Raw genomic sequence first — 19,624 nt, 5'->3', positions numbered from 1 at the left:
ATAGTGTATAATGGCTTAACCTTCATATTTGGCATAGCTGGCTGCTACTGAACTGGGTACCACTAGTACTGGTACCCCAAGTATTTCCATAGATAGTGCTAAGGTAGGCGTGAGTGGTACTGCCGTAGTGCTTGATGACAATGCAATACTATAGTATATATAGGAATATCTTAATTGGAGTTTAGTAGTATATATGCATTGGGAGTGGTGCTTGTAAGGATATTTAGTATATTACTATTGTACTTATATAATATACTACTATGCTTACTAATATATATTCACTTATGAGCCCAGGTACAAAGTACACTAGGAAGGGTATTCTTACCTGTAGAGTACAAGCACAGGCTATGCCGAAGACTGTTTGTATTCTATCTTTAATAACTATCTGCTACTGAAGTGGGCACCACTAGTACTGGACCCCAAGTAGTTCCATAGATAGCACCAAGGCAGGCGTGAGTGGTACTGGGATAGTGCTTGATGAGTATACAATACTATAGTATATATAGGAATATCTTAATTGGAGTTTAGTAGTATATATGCATTGGGAGTGGGTGCCTATAAGGATATTTAGTATATACTATTGTATTTATATAATATACTACTATGCTTACTAATATATATTCACTTATGAGCCCAGGTGCACAGTAGCACTAAGAAGGGTATTCTTACCTGTAGAGTACAAGCACAGGCTATGCCGAAGACTGTTTGTATTCTATCTTTAATAACTATCTGCTACTGAAGTGGGCACCACTAGTACTGCTACCCCAAGTAGTTCCATAGACAGCACCAAGGCAGGCGTGAGTGGTACTGGGATAGTGCTTGATGAGTATACAATACTATAGTATATATAGGAATATCTTAAATGGAGTTTAGTAGTATAGATGCATTGGGAGTGGTGCTTGTAAGGATATTTAGTATATACTATTGTATTTATATAATATACTACTATGCTTACTAATATATATTCACTTATGAGCCCAGGTGCACAGTACACTAGGAAGGGTATTCTTACCTGTAGAGTACAAGCACAGGCTATGCCGAAGACTGTTTGTATTCTATCTTTAATAACTATCTGCTACTGAAGTGGGCACCACTAGTACTGGACCCCAAGTAGTTCCATAGACAGCACCAAGGCAGGCGTGAGTGGTACTGGGATAGTGATTGATGACAATGCAATACTATAGTATATATAGGAATATCTTAATTGGAGTTTAGTAGTATATATGCATTGGGAGTGGGTGCCTATAAGGATATTTAGTATATACTATTGTACTTATATAATATACTACTATGCTTACTAATACATATTCACTTATGAGCCCAGGTGCACAGTAGCACTAAGAAGGGTATTCTTACCTGTAGAGTACAAGCACAGGCTATGCCGAAGACTGCTTGTATTTTATCTTTAATACCCGCATGATGCATAATCTATCAAACATGATACTCTGCAGTCTCACCCGGTATGCTGCTTAAGACAGAAGCATAGGGATGGATGAGTTTTAAATGGTAACGACGACTCGCAGGATGAGTTTTGCCAAAGCGAGGTCAGCGAGAGTGTGGCTATCAGGGTGACGAGATAGCGCTAGCTGGTGGTCAGGACCCAGCGAGGTAGCAATATCATAATTTATTAAGAACAGGACTGACCTTATGCTAGCTTAGGCCTTCCACATTTTGGTGCTACGAGCCTGAGTCGATGCTGTTGGCATAGTGTATAATGGCTTAACCTTCATATTTGGCATAGCTGGCTGCTACTGAACTGGGTACCACTAGTACTGGTACCCCAAGTATTTCCATAGATAGTGCTAAGGTAGGCATGAGTGGTACTGGCATAGTGCTTGATGACAATGCAATACTATAGTATATATAGTAATAACTTAAATGGAGTTTAGTAGTATGTATGCATTGGGAGTGGTGCCTATAAGGATATTTAGTATATTACTATTGTATTTATATAATATACTACTATGCTTACTAATACATATTCACTTATGAGCCCAGGTGCACAGTACACTAGGAAGGGTATTCTTACCTGTAGAGTACAAGCACAGGCTATGCCGAAGACTGTTTGTATTCTATCTTTAATAACTATCTGCTACTGAAGTGGGCACCACTAGTACTGCTACCCCAAGTAGTTCCATAGACAGCACCAAGGCAGGCGTGAGTGGTACTGGGATAGTGATTGATGACAATGCAATACTATAGTATATATAGGAATATCTTAATTGGAGTTTAGTAGTATATATGCATTGGGAGTGGGTGCCTATAAGGATATTTAGTATATACTATTGTATTTATATAATATACTACTATGCTTACTAATATATATTCACTTATGAGCCCAGGTGCACAGTACACTAGGAAGGGTATTCTTACCTGTAGAGTACAAGCACAGGCTATGCCGAAGACTGTTTGTATATTCTATCTTTAATAACTATCTGCTACTGAAGTGGGCACCACTAGTACTGGACCCCAAGTAGTTCCATAGATAGCACCAAGGCAGGCGTGAGTGGTACTGGGATAGTGCTTGATGAGTATACAATACTATAGTATATATAGGAATATCTTAATTGGAGTTTAGTAGTATATATGCATTGGGAGTGGTGCTTGTAAGGATATTTAGTATATACTATTGTATTTATAGAATATACTACTATGCTTACTAATATATATTCACTTATGAGCCCAGGTGCACAGTACACTAGGAAGGGTATTCTCACTAGTAATGCAAGCACAGGCTATGCCGAAGACTGTTTGTATTCTATCTTTAATAACTATCTGCTACTGAAGTGGGTACCACTAGTACTGCTACCCCAAGTATTTCCATAGATAGTGCTAAGGCAGGCGTGAGTGGTACTGGCATAGTGATTGATGACAATGCAATACTATAGTATATATAGTAATATCTTAATTGGAGTTTAGTAGTATATATGCATTGGGAGTGGTGCTTGTAAGGATATTTAGTATATACTATTGTACTTATATAATATACTACTATGCTTACTAATACATATTCACTTATGAGCCCAGGTACAAAGTAGCACTAGGAAGGGTATTCTTACCTGTAGAGTACAAGCACAGGCTATGCCGAAGACTGTTTGTATTCTATCTTTAATAACTATCTGCTACTGAAGTGGGCACCACTAGTACTGGACCCCAAGTAGTTCCATAGATAGCACCAAGGCAGGCGTGAGTGGTACTGGCATAGTGCTTGATGAGTATGCAATACTATAGTATATATAGTAATATCTTAATTGGAGTTTAGTAGTATATATGCATTGGGAGTGGTGCTTGTAAGGATATTTAGTATATACTATTGTACTTATATAATATACTACTATGCTTACTAATACATATTCACTTATGAGCCCAGGTGCACAGTACACTAGGAAGGCTATTCTCACTAGTAATGCAAGCACAGGCTATGCCGAAGACTGCTTGTATTTTATCTTTAATACCCGCATGATGCATAATCTATCAAACATGATACTCTGCAGTCTCACCCGGTATGCTGCTTAAGACAGAAGCATAGGGATGGATGAGTTTTAAATGGTAACGACGACTCGCAGGATGAGTTTTGCCAAAGCGAGGTCAGCGAGAGTGTGGCTATCAGGGTGACGAGATAGCGCTAGCTGGTGGTCAGGACCCAGCGAGGTAGCAATATCATAATTTATTAAGAACAGGACTGACCTTATGCTAGCTTAGGCCTTCCACATTTTGGTGCTACGAGCCTGAGTCGATGCTGTTGGCATAGTGTATAATGGCTTAACCTTCATATTTGGCATAGCTGGCTGCTACTGAACTGGGTACCACTAGTACTGGTACCCCAAGTATTTCCATAGATAGTGCTAAGGTAGGCGTGAGTGGTACTGCCGTAGTGCTTGATGACAATGCAATACTATAGTATATATAGTAATAACTTAAATGGAGTTTAGTAGTATGTATGCATTGGGAGTGGTGCCTATAAGGATATTTAGTATATACTATTGTATTTATATAATATACTACTATGCTTACTAATATATATTCACTTATGAGCCCAGGTGCACAGTACACTAGGAAGGGTATTCTTACCTGTAGAGTACAAGCACAGGCTATGCCGAAGACTGTTTGTATATTCTATCTTTAATAACTATCTGCTACTGAAGTGGGCACCACTAGTACTGGACCCCAAGTAGTTCCATAGATAGCACCAAGGCAGGCGTGAGTGGTACTGGGATAGTGCTTGATGAGTATACAATACTATAGTATATATAGGAATATCTTAATTGGAGTTTAGTAGTATATATGCATTGGGAGTGGTGCTTGTAAGGATATTTAGTATATACTATTGTATTTATAGAATATACTACTATGCTTACTAATATATATTCACTTATGAGCCCAGGTGCAAAGTACACTAAGAAGGGTATTCTCACTAGTAATGCAAGCACAGGCTATGCCGAAGACTGCTTGTATTTTATCTTTAATACCCGCATGATGCATAATCTATCAAACATGATACTCTGCAGTCTCACCCGGTATGCTGCTTAAGACAGAAGCATAGGGATGGATGAGTTTTAAATGGTAACGACGACTCGCAGGATGAGTTTTGCCAAAGCGAGGTCAGCGAGAGTGTGGCTATCAGGGTGACGAGATAGCGCTAGCTGGTGGTCAGGACCCAGCGAGGTAGCAATATCATAATTTATTAAGAACAGGACTGACCTTATGCTAGCTTAGGCCTTCCACATTTTGGTGCTACGAGCCTGAGTCGATGCTGTTGGCATAGTGTATAATGGCTTAACCTTCATATTTGGCATAGCTGGCTGCTACTGAACTGGGCACCACTAGTACTGGACCCCAAGTAGTTCCATAGATAGCACCAAGGCAGGCGTGAGTGGTACTGCCGTAGTGCTTGATGACAATGCAATACTATAGTATATATAGTAATAACTTAAATGGAGTTTAGTAGTATATATGCATTGGGAGTGGTGCTTGTAAGGATATTTAGTATATACTATTGTACTTATAGAATATACTACTATACTTACTAATATATATTCACTTATGAGCCCAGGTGCACAGTACACTAGGAAGGGTATTCTCACTAGTAATGCAAGCACAGGCTATGCCGAAGACTGCTTGTATTTTATCTTTAATACCCGCATGATGCATAATCTATCAAACATGATACTCTGCAGTCTCACCCGGTATGCTGCTTAAGACAGAAGCATAGGGATGGATGAGTTTTAAATGGTAACGACGACTCGCAGGATGAGTTTTGCCAAAGCGAGGTCAGCGAGAGTGTGGCTATCAGGGTGACGAGATAGCGCTAGCTGGTGTTCAGGACCCAGCGAGGTAGCAATACCGTAATTTATTAAGAACAGGACTGACCTTATGCTAGCTTAGGCCTTCCACATTTTGGTGCTACGAGCCTGAGTCGATGCTGTTGGCATAGTGTATAATGGCTTAACCTTCATATTTGGCATAGCTGGCTGCTACTGAACTGGGTACCACTAGTACTGGTACCCCAAGTATTTCCATAGATAGTGCTAAGGTAGGCATGAGTGGTACTGGCATAGTGCTTGATGACAATGCAATACTATAGTATATATAGTAATATCTTAATTGGAGTTTAGTAGTATATATGCATTGGGAGTGGTGCTTGTAAGGATATTTAGTATATTACTATTGTACTTATATAATATACTACTATGCTTACTAATACATATTCACTTATGAGCCCAGGTGCACAGTACACTAGGAAGGGTATTCTTACCTGTAGAGTACAAGCACAGGCTATGCCGAAGACTGTTTGTATTCTATCTTTAATAACTATCTGCTACTGAAGTGGGCACCACTAGTACTGGACCCCAAGTATTTCCATAGATAGTGCTAAGGTAGGCGTGAGTGGTACTGGGATAGTGCTTGATGAGTATGCAATACTATAGTATATATAGTAATAACTTAATTGGAGTTTAGTAGTATATATGCATTGGGAGTGGTGCTTGTAAGGATATTTAGTATATTACTATTGTATTTATATAATATACTACTATACTTACTAATATATATTCACTTATGAGCCCAGGTGCACAGTACACTAGGAAGGGTATTCTCACTAGTAATGCAAGCACAGGCTATGCCGAAGACTGCTTGTATTTTATCTTTAATACCCGCATGATGCATAATCTATCAAACATGATACTCTGCAGTCTCACCCGGTATGCTGCTTAAGACAGAAGCATAGGGATGGATGAATTTTAAATGGTAACGACGACTCGCAGGATGAGTTTTGCCAAAGCGAGGTCAGCGAGAGTGTGGCTATCAGGGTGACGAGATAGCGCTAGCTGGTGGTCAGGACCCAGCGAGGTAGCAATATCATAATTTATTAAGAACAGGACTGACCTTATGCTAGCTTAGGCCTTCCACATTTTGGTGCTACGAGCCTGAGTCGATGCTGTTGGCATAGTGTATAATGGCTTAACCTTCATATTTGGCATAGCTGGCTGCTACTGAACTGGGTACCACTAGTACTGGTACCCCAAGTATTTCCATAGATAGTGCTAAGGCAGGCGTGAGTGGTACTGGGATAGTGATTGATGACAATGCAATACTATAGTATATATAGTAATAGCTTAAATGGAGTTTAGTAGTATAGATGCATTGGGAGTGGTGCTTGTAAGGATATTTAGTATATACTATTGTATTTATAGAATATACTACTATGCTTACTAATATATATTCACTTATGAGCCCAGGTGCACAGTACACTAGGAAGGGTATTCTCACTAGTAATGCAAGCACAGGCTATGCCGAAGACTGCTTGTATTTTATCTTTAATACCCGCATGATGCATAATCTATCAAACATGATACTCTGCAGTCTCACCCGGTATGCTGCTTAAGACAGAAGCATAGGGATGGATGAGTTTTAAATGGTAACGACGACTCGCAGGATGAGTTTTGCCAAAGCGAGGTCAGCGAGAGTGTGGCTATCAGGGTGACGAGATAGCGCTAGCTGGTGTTCAGGACCCAGCGAGGTAGCAATACCGTAATTTATTAAGAACAGGACTGACCTTATGCTAGCTTAGGCCTTCCACATTTTGGTGCTACGAGCCTGAGTCGATGCTGTTGGCATAGTGTATAATGGCTTAACCTTCATATTTGGCATAGCTGGCTGCTACTGAACTGGGTACCACTAGTACTGGTACCCCAAGTATTTCCATAGATAGTGCTAAGGTAGGCGTGAGTGGTACTGCCGTAGTGCTTGATGACAATGCAATACTATAGTATATATAGTAATAACTTAAATGGAGTTTAGTAGTATGTATGCATTGGGAGTGGTGCCTATAAGGATATTTAGTATATACTATTGTATTTATATAATATACTACTATGCTTACTAATACATATTCACTTATGAGCCCAGGTACACAGTAGCACTAGGAAGGGTATTCTTACCTGTAGAGTACAAGCACAGGCTATGCCGAAGACTGTTTGTATATTCTATGTGTAGTACCTGCCTGCTACTGAAGTGGGTACCACTAGTACTGGTACCCCAAGTAGTTCCATAGACAGCACCAAGGCAGGCGTGAGTGGTACTGGGATAGTGCTTGATGACAATGCAATACTATAGTATATATAGTAATAACTTAAATGGAGTTTAGTAGTATGTATGCATTGGGAGTGGTGCTTGTAAGGATATTTAGTATATACTATTGTATTTATATAATATACTACTATGCTTACTAATATATATTCACTTATGAGCCCAGGTGCACAGTACACTAGGAAGGCTATTCTCACTAGTAATGCAAGCACAGGCTATGCCGAAGACTGTTTGTATATTCTATCTTTAATAACTATCTGCTACTGAAGTGGGCACCACTAGTACTGCTACCCCAAGTAGTTCCATAGACAGCACCAAGGCAGGCGTGAGTGGTACTGGGATAGTGATTGATGACAATGCAATACTATAGTATATATAGGAATATCTTAATTGGAGTTTAGTAGTATATATGCATTGGGAGTGGGTGCCTATAAGGATATTTAGTATATACTATTGTATTTATATAATATACTACTATGCTTACTAATATATATTCACTTATGAGCCCAGGTGCACAGTACACTAGGAAGGCTATTCTCACTAGTAATGCAAGCACAGGCTATGCCGAAGACTGTTTGTATATTCTATCTTTAATAACTATCTGCTACTGAAGTGGGCACCACTAGTACTGGACCCCAAGTAGTTCCATAGACAGCACCAAGGCAGGCGTGAGTGGTACTGGCATAGTGATTGATGACAATGCAATACTATAGTATATATAGTAATAACTTAAATGGAGTTTAGTAGTATGTATGCATTGGGAGTGGTGCCTATAAGGATATTTAGTATATACTATTGTATTTATAGAATATACTACTACCCTTAATAATATATATTCACTTATGAGCCCAGGTGCACAGTAGCCTAGGAAGGGTATTCTTACCTGTAGAGTACAAGCACAGGCTATGCCGAAGACTGTTTGTATATTCTATGTGTAGTACCTGCCTGCTACTGAAGTGGGTACCACTAGTACTGCTACCCCAAGTAGTTCCATAGACAGCACCAAGGCAGGCGTGAGTGGTACTGGGATAGTGCTTGATGAGTATACAATACTATAGTATATATAGTAATATCTTAAATGGAGTTTAGTAGTATATATGCATTGGGAGTGGTGCTTGTAAGGATATTTAGTATATACTATTGTATTTATATAATATACTACTATGCTTACTAATACATATTCACTTATGAGCCCAGGTGCACAGTACACTAGGAAGGGTATTCTTACCTGTAGAGTACAAGCACAGGCTATGCCGAAGACTGCTTGTATTTTATCTTTAATACCCGCATGATGCATAATCTATCAAACATGATACTCTGCAGTCTCACCCGGTATGCTGCTTAAGACAGAAGCATAGGGATGGATGAGTTTTAAATGGTAACGACGACTCGCAGGATGAGTTTTGCCAAAGCGAGGTCAGCGAGAGTGTGGCTATCAGGGTGACGAGATAGCGCTAGCTGGTGGTCAGGACCCAGCGAGGTAGCAATATCATAATTTATTAAGAACAGGACTGACCTTATGCTAGCTTAGGCCTTCCACATTTTGGTGCTACGAGCCTGAGTCGATGCTGTTGGCATAGTGTATAATGGCTTAACCTTCATATTTGGCATAGCTGGCTGCTACTGAACTGGGTACCACTAGTACTGGTACCCCAAGTATTTCCATAGATAGTGCTAAGGTAGGCAGGAGTGGTACTGGGATAGTGCTTGATGATTATGCAATACTATAGTATATATAGTAATAGCTTAAATGGAGTTTAGTAGTATATATGCATTGGGAGTGGTGCTTGTAAGGATATTTAGTATATACTATTGTATTTATAGAATATACTACTATGCTTACTAATATATATTCACTTATGAGCCCAGGTGCAAAGTACACTAAGAAGGCTATTCTCACTAGTAATGCAAGCACAGGCTATGCCGAAGACTGCTTGTATTTTATCTTTAATAACTATCTGCTACTGAAGTGGGCACCACTAGTACTGGACCCCAAGTAGTTCCATAGATAGCACCAAGGCAGGCGTGAGTGGTACTGGGATAGTGCTTGATGAGTATGCAATACTATAGTATATATAGTAATAGCTTAAATGGAGTTTAGTAGTATATATGCATTGGGAGTGGTGCTTGTAAGGATATTTAGTATATACTATTGTATTTATAGAATATACTACTATGCTTACTAATATATATTCACTTATGAGCCCAGGTGCACAGTACACTAGGAAGGGTATTCTCACTAGTAATGCAAGCACAGGCTATGCCGAAGACTGCTTGTATTTTATCTTTAATACCCGCATGATGCATAATCTATCAAACATGATACTCTGCAGTCTCACCCGGTATGCTGCTTAAGACAGAAGCCTAGGGATAGATGAGTTTTAAATGGTAACGACGACTCGCAGGATGAGTTTTGCCAAAGCGAGGTCAGCGAGAGTGTGGCTATCAGGGTGACGAGATAGCGCTAGCTGGTGGTCAGGACCCAGCGAGGTAGCAATATCATAATTTATTAAGAACAGGACTGACCTTATGCTAGCTTAGGCCTTCCACATTTTGGTGCTACGAGCCTGAGTCGATGCTGTTGGCATAGTGTATAATGGCTTAACCTTCATATTTGGCATAGCTGGCTGCTACTGAACTGGGTACCACCAGTACTGGTACCCCAAGTAGTTCCATAGATAGCACCAAGGCAGGCATGAGTGGTACTGGCGTAGTGCTTGATGAGTATGCAATACTATAGTATATATAGTAATAACTTAAATGGAGTTTAGTAGTATGTATGCATTGGGAGTGGTGCCTATAAGGATATTTAGTATATACTATTGTATTTATATAATATACTACTATGCTTACTAATATATATTCACTTATGAGCCCAGGTGCACAGTACACTAGGAAGGGTATTCTTACCTGTAGAGTACAAGCACAGGCTATGCCGAAGACTGTTTGTATTCTATCTTTAATAACTATCTGCTACTGAAGTGGGCACCACTAGTACTGGACCCCAAGTAGTTCCATAGATAGCACCAAGGCAGGCGTGAGTGGTACTGCCGTAGTGCTTGATGACAATGCAATACTATAGTATATATAGTAATATCTTAATTGGAGTTTAGTAGTATGTATGCATTGGGAGTGGTGCCTATAAGGATATTTAGTATATACTATTGTATTTATATAATATACTACTATGCTTACTAATATATATTCACTTATGAGCCCAGGTGCACAGTACACTAGGAAGGGTATTCTTACCTGTAGAGTACAAGCACAGGCTATGCCGAAGACTGCTTGTATATTCTATGTGTAGTACCTGCCTGCTACTGAAGTGGGTACCACTAGTACTGCTACCCCAAGTAGTTCCATAGACAGCACCAAGGCAGGCGTGAGTGGTACTGGGATAGTGCTTGATGACAATGCAATACTATAGTATATATAGTAATATCTTAATTGGAGTTTAGTAGTATATATGCATTGGGAGTGGTGCTTGTAAGGATATTTAGTATATACTATTGTATTTATATAATATACTACTATGCTTACTAATATATATTCACTTATGAGCCCAGGTGCACAGTACACTAGGAAGGGTATTCTTACCTGTAGAGTACAAGCACAGGCTATGCCGAAGACTGTTTGTATATTCTATCTTTAATAACTATCTGCTACTGAAGTGGGCACCACTAGTACTGGACCCCAAGTAGTTCCATAGATAGCACCAAGGCAGGCGTGAGTGGTACTGGGATAGTGCTTGATGAGTATACAATACTATAGTATATATAGGAATATCTTAATTGGAGTTTAGTAGTATATATGCATTGGGAGTGGTGCTTGTAAGGATATTTAGTATATTACTATTGTACTTATATAATATACTACTATGCTTACTAATATATATTCACTTATGAGCCCAGGTGCACAGTACACTAGGAAGGGTATTCTTACCTGTAGAGTACAAGCACAGGCTATGCCGAAGACTGCTTGTATATTCTATGTGTAGTACCTGCCTGCTACTGAAGTGGGTACCACTAGTACTGGTACCCCAAGTAGTTCCATAGACAGCACCAAGGCAGGCGTGAGTGGTACTGGCATAGTGATTGATGACAATGCAATACTATAGTATATATAGTAATATCTTAATTGGAGTTTAGTAGTATATATGCATTGGGAGTGGTGCCTATAAGGATATTTAGTATATACTATTGTACTTATATAATATACTACTATGCTTACTAATACATATTCACTTATGAGCCCAGGTGCACAGTACACTAGGAAGGGTATTCTTACCTGTAGAGTACAAGCACAGGCTATGCCGAAGACTGCTTGTATTTTATCTTTAATACCCGCATGATGCATAATCTATCAAACATGATACTCTGCAGTCTCACCCGGTATGCTGCTTAAGACAGAAGCATAGGGATGGATGAGTTTTAAATGGTAACGACGACTCGCAGGATGAGTTTTGCCAAAGCGAGGTCAGCGAGAGTGTGGCTATCAGGGTGACGAGATAGCGCTAGCTGGTGGTCAGGACCCAGCGAGGTAGCAATATCATAATTTATTAAGAACAGGACTGACCTTATGCTAGCTTAGGCCTTCCACATTTTGGTGCTACGAGCCTGAGTCGATGCTGTTGGCATAGTGTATAATGGCTTAACCTTCATATTTGGCATAGCTGGCTGCTACTGAACTGGGTACCACTAGTACTGGTACCCCAAGTATTTCCATAGATAGTGCTAAGGCAGGCGTGAGTGGTACTGGCATAGTGCTTGATGAGTATGCAATACTATAGTATATATAGTAATATCTTAATTGGAGTTTAGTAGTATATATGCATTGGGAGTGGTGCCTATAAGGATATTTAGTATATACTATTGTACTTATATAATATACTACTATGCTTACTAATACATATTCACTTATGAGCCCAGGTACAAAGTAGCACTAGGAAGGGTATTCTTACCTGTAGAGTACAAGCACAGGCTATGCCGAAGACTGTTTGTATATTCTATCTTTAATAACTATCTGCTACTGAAGTGGGCACCACTAGTACTGCTACCCCAAGTATTTCCATAGATAGTGCTAAGGCAGGCGTGAGTGGTACTGGCATAGTGCTTGATGAGTATGCAATACTATAGTATATATAGTAATAGCTTAAATGGAGTTTAGTAGTATAGATGCATTGGGAGTGGTGCTTGTAAGGATATTTAGTATATACTATTGTATTTATAGAATATACTACTATGCTTACTAATATATATTCACTTATGAGCCCAGGTGCACAGTACACTAGGAAGGGTATTCTTACCTGTAGAGTACAAGCACAGGCTATGCCGAAGACTGCTTGTATTTTATCTTTAATACCCGCATGATGCATAATCTATCAAACATGATACTCTGCAGTCTCACCCGGTATGCTGCTTAAGACAGAAGCATAGGGATGGATGAGTTTTAAATGGTAACGACGACTCGCAGGATGAGTTTTGCCAAAGCGAGGTCAGCGAGAGTGTGGCTATCAGGGTGACGAGATAGCGCTAGCTGGTGTTCAGGACCCAGCGAGGTAGCAATACCGTAATTTATTAAGAACAGGACTGACCTTATGCTAGCTTAGGCCTTCCACATTTTGGTGCTACGAGCCTGAGTCGATGCTGTTGGCATAGTGTATAATGGCTTAACCTTCATATTTGGCATAGCTGGCTGCTACTGAACTGGGTACCACTAGTACTGGTACCCCAAGTAGTTCCATAGACAGCACCAAGGCAGGCGTGAGTGGTACTGGGATAGTGATTGATGACAATGCAATACTATAGTATATATAGTAATAACTTAAATGGAGTTTAGTAGTATGTATGCATTGGGAGTGGTGCCTATAAGGATATTTAGTATATACTATTGTATTTATATAATATACTACTATGCTTACTAATATATATTCACTTATGAGCCCAGGTACAAAGTAGCACTAGGAAGGCTATTCTCACTAGTAATGCAAGCACAGGCTATGCCGAAGACTGCATGTATTCTATCTTTAATACCCGCATGATGCATAATCTATCAAAAATGATAGTCTGCAGTCTCACTCGGTATGTTTATTAAGACAGAAGCATAGGGATGGATTAATGTTAGATGGTAACGATGCCTCGTAGGATGAGTTTTACTAGAGGGCAGCTAGGTCAGCAGAAGATGCTACTTATTGCATCTAGTAACGATAGGGATGCGTGGGATCATGCATAGCGGATGAGCTAATGTATTTTTAGGAAATTCCTACACTTACTAATAATGCGTAATAATTAAGTAGTATTGTATATTATTAATTCCATACTAGTGCTTAAAGGCAGATGGAAAAGTTACACGAGTTCATTTTATACTTTTTAGTTCGTAAAACGCTTAACATTCATTAATTATAATATGTATTAAATTATGTATTATAAATGCAAGTAGAGTTTTTTATTCATAGTATAATATTACATTAATGTATAATATTGATATATTATATTTTACATCTTTCCTATTTCCTTCTTAAATGACTGCAGATTTATCTATCGAGTTTGAAGCTATTCCATTTTCAGTTGATGATGATTAAAATGTAATAGTTAGTAACACTATTTTATAGATTAAGTTTACGATAAGAGATAATGAAATTAGTTAATCTATCTAGCTTGATAGTGAATAGAAATATATTCTACGCGCCAATATTAGTACTGTGGATCAACTTTGCGCTGTATAAATAGTACTACTGTACAAAAAGTTAAAAAAAATTATACCAAACTGTACTATATAGCTAGTATAAAAACATAAATTTTTTGCGTATGAGGATCTTTACTTCTGGAATAACATTGGAATTGTAGCTGCCCAAATGGGACTGAAGACTAAATCAATTAAGGTATATAAAGACCATGAAGGGGAAAATTTAACACCAGATTTAGATCTTTATCTAGCAGAGATCAATTAGTACGATTTACAGTATATTTCATTTTATGATAGCTTCGACACATTGACGATTCTAAAACCAGAAGGTATAAACAAGTGTGCTTTTCATGAAAATTTAATACTGACCTAGTTAGCTGCAATCTAATATTAGACTACAGAAGAGTACCCGTTAATATTGCCATTAGTTTTTGGATTTTCTGCATATCAGTTATATACTGACAGATTTGTTCAAATTTTTTAGAAAGCTGAAGTTGCATCAGCATAGGATCTTAAGCATTCTATTTTAAGAAAAATATTTGAATTGTCCAATATTGTTTATAACGAACAAGTATTACCAGATAAATTTAAAGTTATGAATCTGTTCCAACTACCCATCCATTTCATCGGGACTGGGATCAGTTTGTTCATGTTCCAGCAGCTCTGCCACGTGTCCTACCTCTTCAAGGCGGAGTATTTTGCATTATTCTCGTTGGTTAAAAATGATCTTAACGACACTCTTACGAATGCTGTCATAAGCCAGAGTTCCAAATCTGGGAAAAGCGTAGCTCTATACACGCAGTATTTTTTCCACCTCCTGATGGGGAATGTTCCAATATTGTTTAATATGGATACTGTTAAAATATAGCCTCTATATAAATACAGAACACACTCATTTCATCAGTAGCTAGATGATCAATATAAAAATACATTTGAGTTGCAGAATTTAACGAACCTCAAGGAGACAGTGCTAGCTGATGTTTGTAACTTCCATACCTTTCAGTTGGAAAGCTTAGACGAAATATCATATATTTACTACAAGATGAGGATTTTTATTGATAAAATAGCTTCTAGCATATCATTAATTACAGAGTTAAAATACAATAATTCGATATATTAACAATTTAGTAAATTAAAACTTACCTAGTTTTTCATTTTAGATGATAAAACGAATAAAATTGAAATTGAATAAGAATTGGTTTTAGCAGAAATGAAAATGGATTTAGATTTGAAACACCCTATCATTTTGGTAGATGAGTGCTTGCAGTCATAGAAGGATAAATTTTCGAAATGCGTGAAGTTGTGTCAGTTTTTGTTCACACATTATGAAGAGAAGCTGATAAAGTTAGGTAAGGAGTAATATAAGAAGATTTAGGACAGACTTTCTATTCAAGAATTTTAAGAGATAGACAAATTAGGAGATGTCAAAAACAAAAAATATCATTTAGCTATCAATGTCATTTCACAGCTTCTGATTAAAGAGCTTCTGGAATCAGCAAAAACTGAACTGGACAAAATTAATATGTCCGATCTAGTGTAAAATAAAGATATATACTTGTACTAAACTCTTGAAAACATTATAACCAGTGTTTAATCACAAAATGCAGATTAGATATTCAATACTATACACGCCAACTAAGGAATTATAGTGGAATATTTTAAATCTCTTAATAACATACTAGGAAAATCAGAATACATTCTCATAGCGATGGAGTACCTTCGCCTTGAGATTGCTGCTGACGACCTTCTTGACGAGTTAGTCGTTCACTCACCGTAGATACTGAATATTAGGAACAAAACAGATTTTAGGAAAATATTCTTTTCGGGAATGGTGTCTTACAGGAATCGAGGACAATACTATTAGGATTTTGAAACGAATTTCTACAAATTGATACTATCGTTGTTCAACCCCAGAGGGGTAGAAACAGCGTTTTGGAAAGCATTTTCAGTTATTGCATTTAAATACATTTAACCGAGCTAACCTAATGGCAATTTACCTAATGATAAAAAAGAAGAAAAAACTACTGGTAGAGTTGCTCCTTCTAAAAGTTGGTAGGGTATGCTAACATAGTTTTGGTCTTCTTCAGTCTAATCTTTAATATCTGAATATTTTATGTTGAAAGAGAATTAGGCTCTCCATGAAGAGCTTTAAGATATGATTAAGACCCTACCACAGATGACGGTAATATACACGCCTAAATACAAGATACCTAATTTTGACTTTATTACTGTTATAATGGTTGGCACAGACCTCACCGTCATCAATTTCCTTACAGTTAATTAATTTTGCTACAATATTTTAACAAGCAGAGTAGGTGAAAAATATATTAATACTTAAATATTAGGATATGTTCAGCCTCACGCGTCATTGCTGTCTAGCTTGCAGTACGAGTAGCGTCGGATGGTAGTGGATGACAAAAGTTATAATGATTCTGTAGTTGCTATAGCAGACACAGTCAAGACGTTTGCTGAAGAAACACCAATTTTGGTATCGCTACTGTACTCGATGATGACGGAGAAGTCGGTTGAGATGCAGTTCATGTGCTCATCGGTATGCCCGTCTATATGGTTTCAGTATAACTAAAAAATATTAAATTTCAATGCAACCAGCAGGCATGTAGTCAGTTTTTGTCTAGATGGTAAAGATGAAAGAACAGAACATACTATGTATCAGTTTGATAGCCTCACATAAACCTGTAATAATATTATCATACACAAAGGTACCAAGAAGGACTCTAAATTTTAGCTCACAAAAGGAGATGCTCATTTTGAATTACTACAGGATAATCAGAATTATAATATCAGCTGCATTGCATCGTCGACTCTGAACTACGAGGTGGTCTCCGTTTTGAACTATCAGCTCATGCTTACATTCATAGAGTAATATTCAACCTCAGAGATAGATGAAGCAGCGGCTTAAGCTACGCTATAATAACTGTCTAAATTTTTCAAGAGAAGCGTGTTGCTTGAATTTATGCATGTTATTCTGTTCATGGCGAAGCTTACCTGGCAGTCGGCAACCCTAATTAATAATATTTCCCTGATTATGAGCTAAGTGGACAATGGAAATATCTACGTCTAATACTTGCATGGTGGAAGTATTACTGCAGCGAAAAGCGAGGATGTTTTTAATTTGCTGGAAAGAACACCCGTGCCGCATAATTTTATGTTCCTAAACCCCACCTTTGACTATGCGTTCTAAAATTTTAATAAAGACCCAACTATTTCTATATATGAATAGGTACTGGATGATTCGGTAGCAGCTGCGAAAGAAACTTTTCAGTTGCTGCGTTAGAGGCTACCAGTCTAACCAGAAAGTACCACCAAAAAGGAAGAACCCTCCGCCAAAGAAGCCATTGTGGAGTAGGATGGTGGAGCTCAGGCTGATGTTGGCAGCACAACCTATACTGAAAGTACCACTAAAAAAGAGAATCCACCGCCACAGAAGTCTAGATGGAGTAGAATATGGGATCGTATTAAGATGTTGTTAATGCAGGTATACCCGATAAAAACTATATCGCAGGAGAATCAGTGCAAAGCATAGGAAGAATTAAAAGAAAAATAAACAGGCCATATGCTAATTATCGTGATCCCTTTCGACAAGAAGATGTGCTTTACGGATAGTTTGGACAAAGCAAGACACAAAATATTTGACTTCATCGTCACGTTCCACGGGTACCCTGACCTCGGTTTGGAGACAATAGATGGCTGCCAAGTGCTTCCGATAGAGTGCGGTCACCATATCCCCGAAGTGTTGGCCGAAAAGGTTAAAGCGTTCACGCTTAATAATGTATTGCAGGTTGGACTTGATAAGAAAGGAGCACACCTGATATTAGACGTTAACTATAAATCTTAAAATTGGTAATATAATTTGTAAAAAGCTGAAGATTTAGTAAAGGTGCAGTAATAAACGGAAAAAGACAAAAATGTCAAACATGCTGAAATTTTACAATCAGAAATATAAAAGATTGTAAAACACTCATTTTATAAAATAAGTTGCCGCTAAGGTTGCTATACCGAAAGTTTTATTGAATTTTTAAAAATCAATATTCCATTCAATGTGTTTTAGGATTATGGATCTAATTTTATTTAAATAAAACAAGAGTTAGACTAGACTGCTAAAGATAAATTAGATACAATGGAATAATTTTAGAAATGCATTAATTTTGATATTTAATTCTAACCATAAGGCACAACTTAATTTGAATTGGGTAGTACTACAATGAAAGCATAAACGAATGATAAATAGATTCGGCTGTCAGTTTTATTCATATAAGATAAATAAAGAATTATCTATCAATTAAGCCAGTTATATCATATGCTAGGCTTTAACATATGCAATGACGAAATTATTAGTGTATTTTTCACTGCCAGTGTTGATATATACAAATTTTTAGAGAAATTGTAGCTTCGTCTCGTATTTGCATAAGGTGAAAATGATTATCAGTATTTATATGTAGAAAACAATCCTGACACGATACAGTAGAAAGAAGAAGTATTGAGTGCATAAATTTTGATGGATGCAAACCTAGCAGCTGTGTAAGCCTTAAATAACTAATAGAATTTTTCCGCAGATGTACGTAATCTTGTCATGTATACTGACATAAGTTTATCATTCAAAGCAGACGTTAATATTAAGTGCTAGTATTAAGCCAAAAATTTTTAATTTACGATAACTTATAATGATTTACTTGAATAACTGTAAACTTTTGGTAGTATAATTTATTAATATGAAAATGGTACCTTATTCTTAAAAAATAGCAATATCCATTTGATTTCTATTTTCCGACTTAACTCACCTAGTTTTTAGAGTTTTCGCGAGGATGAGTGGAAATATTTTAGCTTATTAACACAATTTTGCAATTAGTAAGAGAATACGAGGTAGTAGATATTTTAATAAAAGTTCTGTATATACTTTGATTAAATTTCGAAGCTGCTTCAGAAAGTTACCGTCGATAAAGTTGTTTACTTTGGATTTTAATACGAATGTGAATAGATTACTTATGGCTAGCGTGAACATTTTAGGTAACGTTAATTTTTAAGCCCAAACAAGTTAGACAGTAAATAGTTGCTAAAGTTATTTGTGGAATCGAAAGTAATTATACTTAGTACCAAAATAAAAGATAACAAGAAGAATAAAGTTTTGGTAAAAATATATTTTTTTTGAGTGAAGCTTTATAATTTAGTAATTTCCAATTAACATGGCTAGGTAATGGTAGTTGCCTTGATGATACTTAGTTCATAGTTAACTATTTATTCATTTATATATATAAATGAATAAATTATTATAATATAGTAATAAATATAGTAATATAGTAATATAGTAATATAGTAATATAGTAATATAGTAATA

General features: G+C 37.4%; 7 protein-coding genes across 7 annotated transcripts; 1 reads left to right on the top strand and 6 right to left on the bottom strand. All coding sequences in view use genetic code 6, as the record gives it.

Moving 5' to 3' along the window:
* Nucleotides 1-965: 965 nt before the first annotated feature.
* SS50377_22227 (Transmembrane domain-containing protein) lies at nucleotides 966-1,730 on the bottom strand (the record flags this gene model as incomplete). The annotated part of the gene is made up of 1 exon (XM_067906117.1): nucleotides 966-1,730. One exon carries the CDS (start codon nucleotides 1,728-1,730, stop codon nucleotides 966-968), a length of 765 nt encoding a protein of 254 aa, XP_067765385.1.
* A 252-nt stretch (nucleotides 1,731-1,982) lies between these two features.
* On the bottom strand, nucleotides 1,983-2,933 carry SS50377_22226 (Transmembrane domain-containing protein; the record flags this gene model as incomplete). The annotated part of the gene is made up of 1 exon (XM_067906116.1): nucleotides 1,983-2,933. One exon carries the CDS (start codon nucleotides 2,931-2,933, stop codon nucleotides 1,983-1,985), a length of 951 nt encoding a protein of 316 aa, XP_067765384.1.
* Nucleotides 2,934-3,011: 78 nt separating this feature from the next.
* Nucleotides 3,012-5,465, bottom strand: SS50377_22225 (Transmembrane domain-containing protein; the record flags this gene model as incomplete). The annotated part of the gene is made up of 1 exon (XM_067906115.1): nucleotides 3,012-5,465. One exon carries the CDS (start codon nucleotides 5,463-5,465, stop codon nucleotides 3,012-3,014), a length of 2,454 nt encoding a protein of 817 aa, XP_067765383.1.
* Nucleotides 5,466-5,708: 243 nt separating this feature from the next.
* SS50377_22224 (Transmembrane domain-containing protein) lies at nucleotides 5,709-6,410 on the bottom strand (the record flags this gene model as incomplete). The annotated part of the gene is made up of 1 exon (XM_067906114.1): nucleotides 5,709-6,410. The coding sequence occupies one exon, from the start codon at nucleotides 6,408-6,410 to the stop codon at nucleotides 5,709-5,711; it is 702 nt and encodes a 233-aa protein (XP_067765382.1).
* Nucleotides 6,411-8,124: 1,714 nt separating this feature from the next.
* Nucleotides 8,125-9,129, bottom strand: SS50377_22223 (uncharacterized protein; the record flags this gene model as incomplete). The annotated part of the gene is made up of 1 exon (XM_067906113.1): nucleotides 8,125-9,129. One exon carries the CDS (start codon nucleotides 9,127-9,129, stop codon nucleotides 8,125-8,127), a length of 1,005 nt encoding a protein of 334 aa, XP_067765381.1.
* Nucleotides 9,130-9,440: 311 nt separating this feature from the next.
* Nucleotides 9,441-12,767, bottom strand: SS50377_22222 (uncharacterized protein; the record flags this gene model as incomplete). The annotated part of the gene is made up of 1 exon (XM_067906112.1): nucleotides 9,441-12,767. The coding sequence occupies one exon, from the start codon at nucleotides 12,765-12,767 to the stop codon at nucleotides 9,441-9,443; it is 3,327 nt and encodes a 1,108-aa protein (XP_067765380.1).
* Nucleotides 12,768-14,107: 1,340 nt separating this feature from the next.
* On the top strand, nucleotides 14,108-19,438 carry SS50377_22221 (uncharacterized protein; the record flags this gene model as incomplete). The annotated part of the gene is made up of 1 exon (XM_067906111.1): nucleotides 14,108-19,438. The coding sequence occupies one exon, from the start codon at nucleotides 14,108-14,110 to the stop codon at nucleotides 19,436-19,438; it is 5,331 nt and encodes a 1,776-aa protein (XP_067765379.1).
* Between the last annotated feature and the right edge of the window lie 186 nt (nucleotides 19,439-19,624).

This window comes from Spironucleus salmonicida, chromosome 3, assembly GCF_000497125.1.
Source record: "Spironucleus salmonicida strain ATCC 50377 chromosome 3, whole genome shotgun sequence".
Classification (NCBI taxonomy): Eukaryota; Fornicata; order Diplomonadida; family Hexamitidae; genus Spironucleus; species Spironucleus salmonicida.
This window is presented reverse-complemented; position numbering and strand designations above follow the sequence as displayed.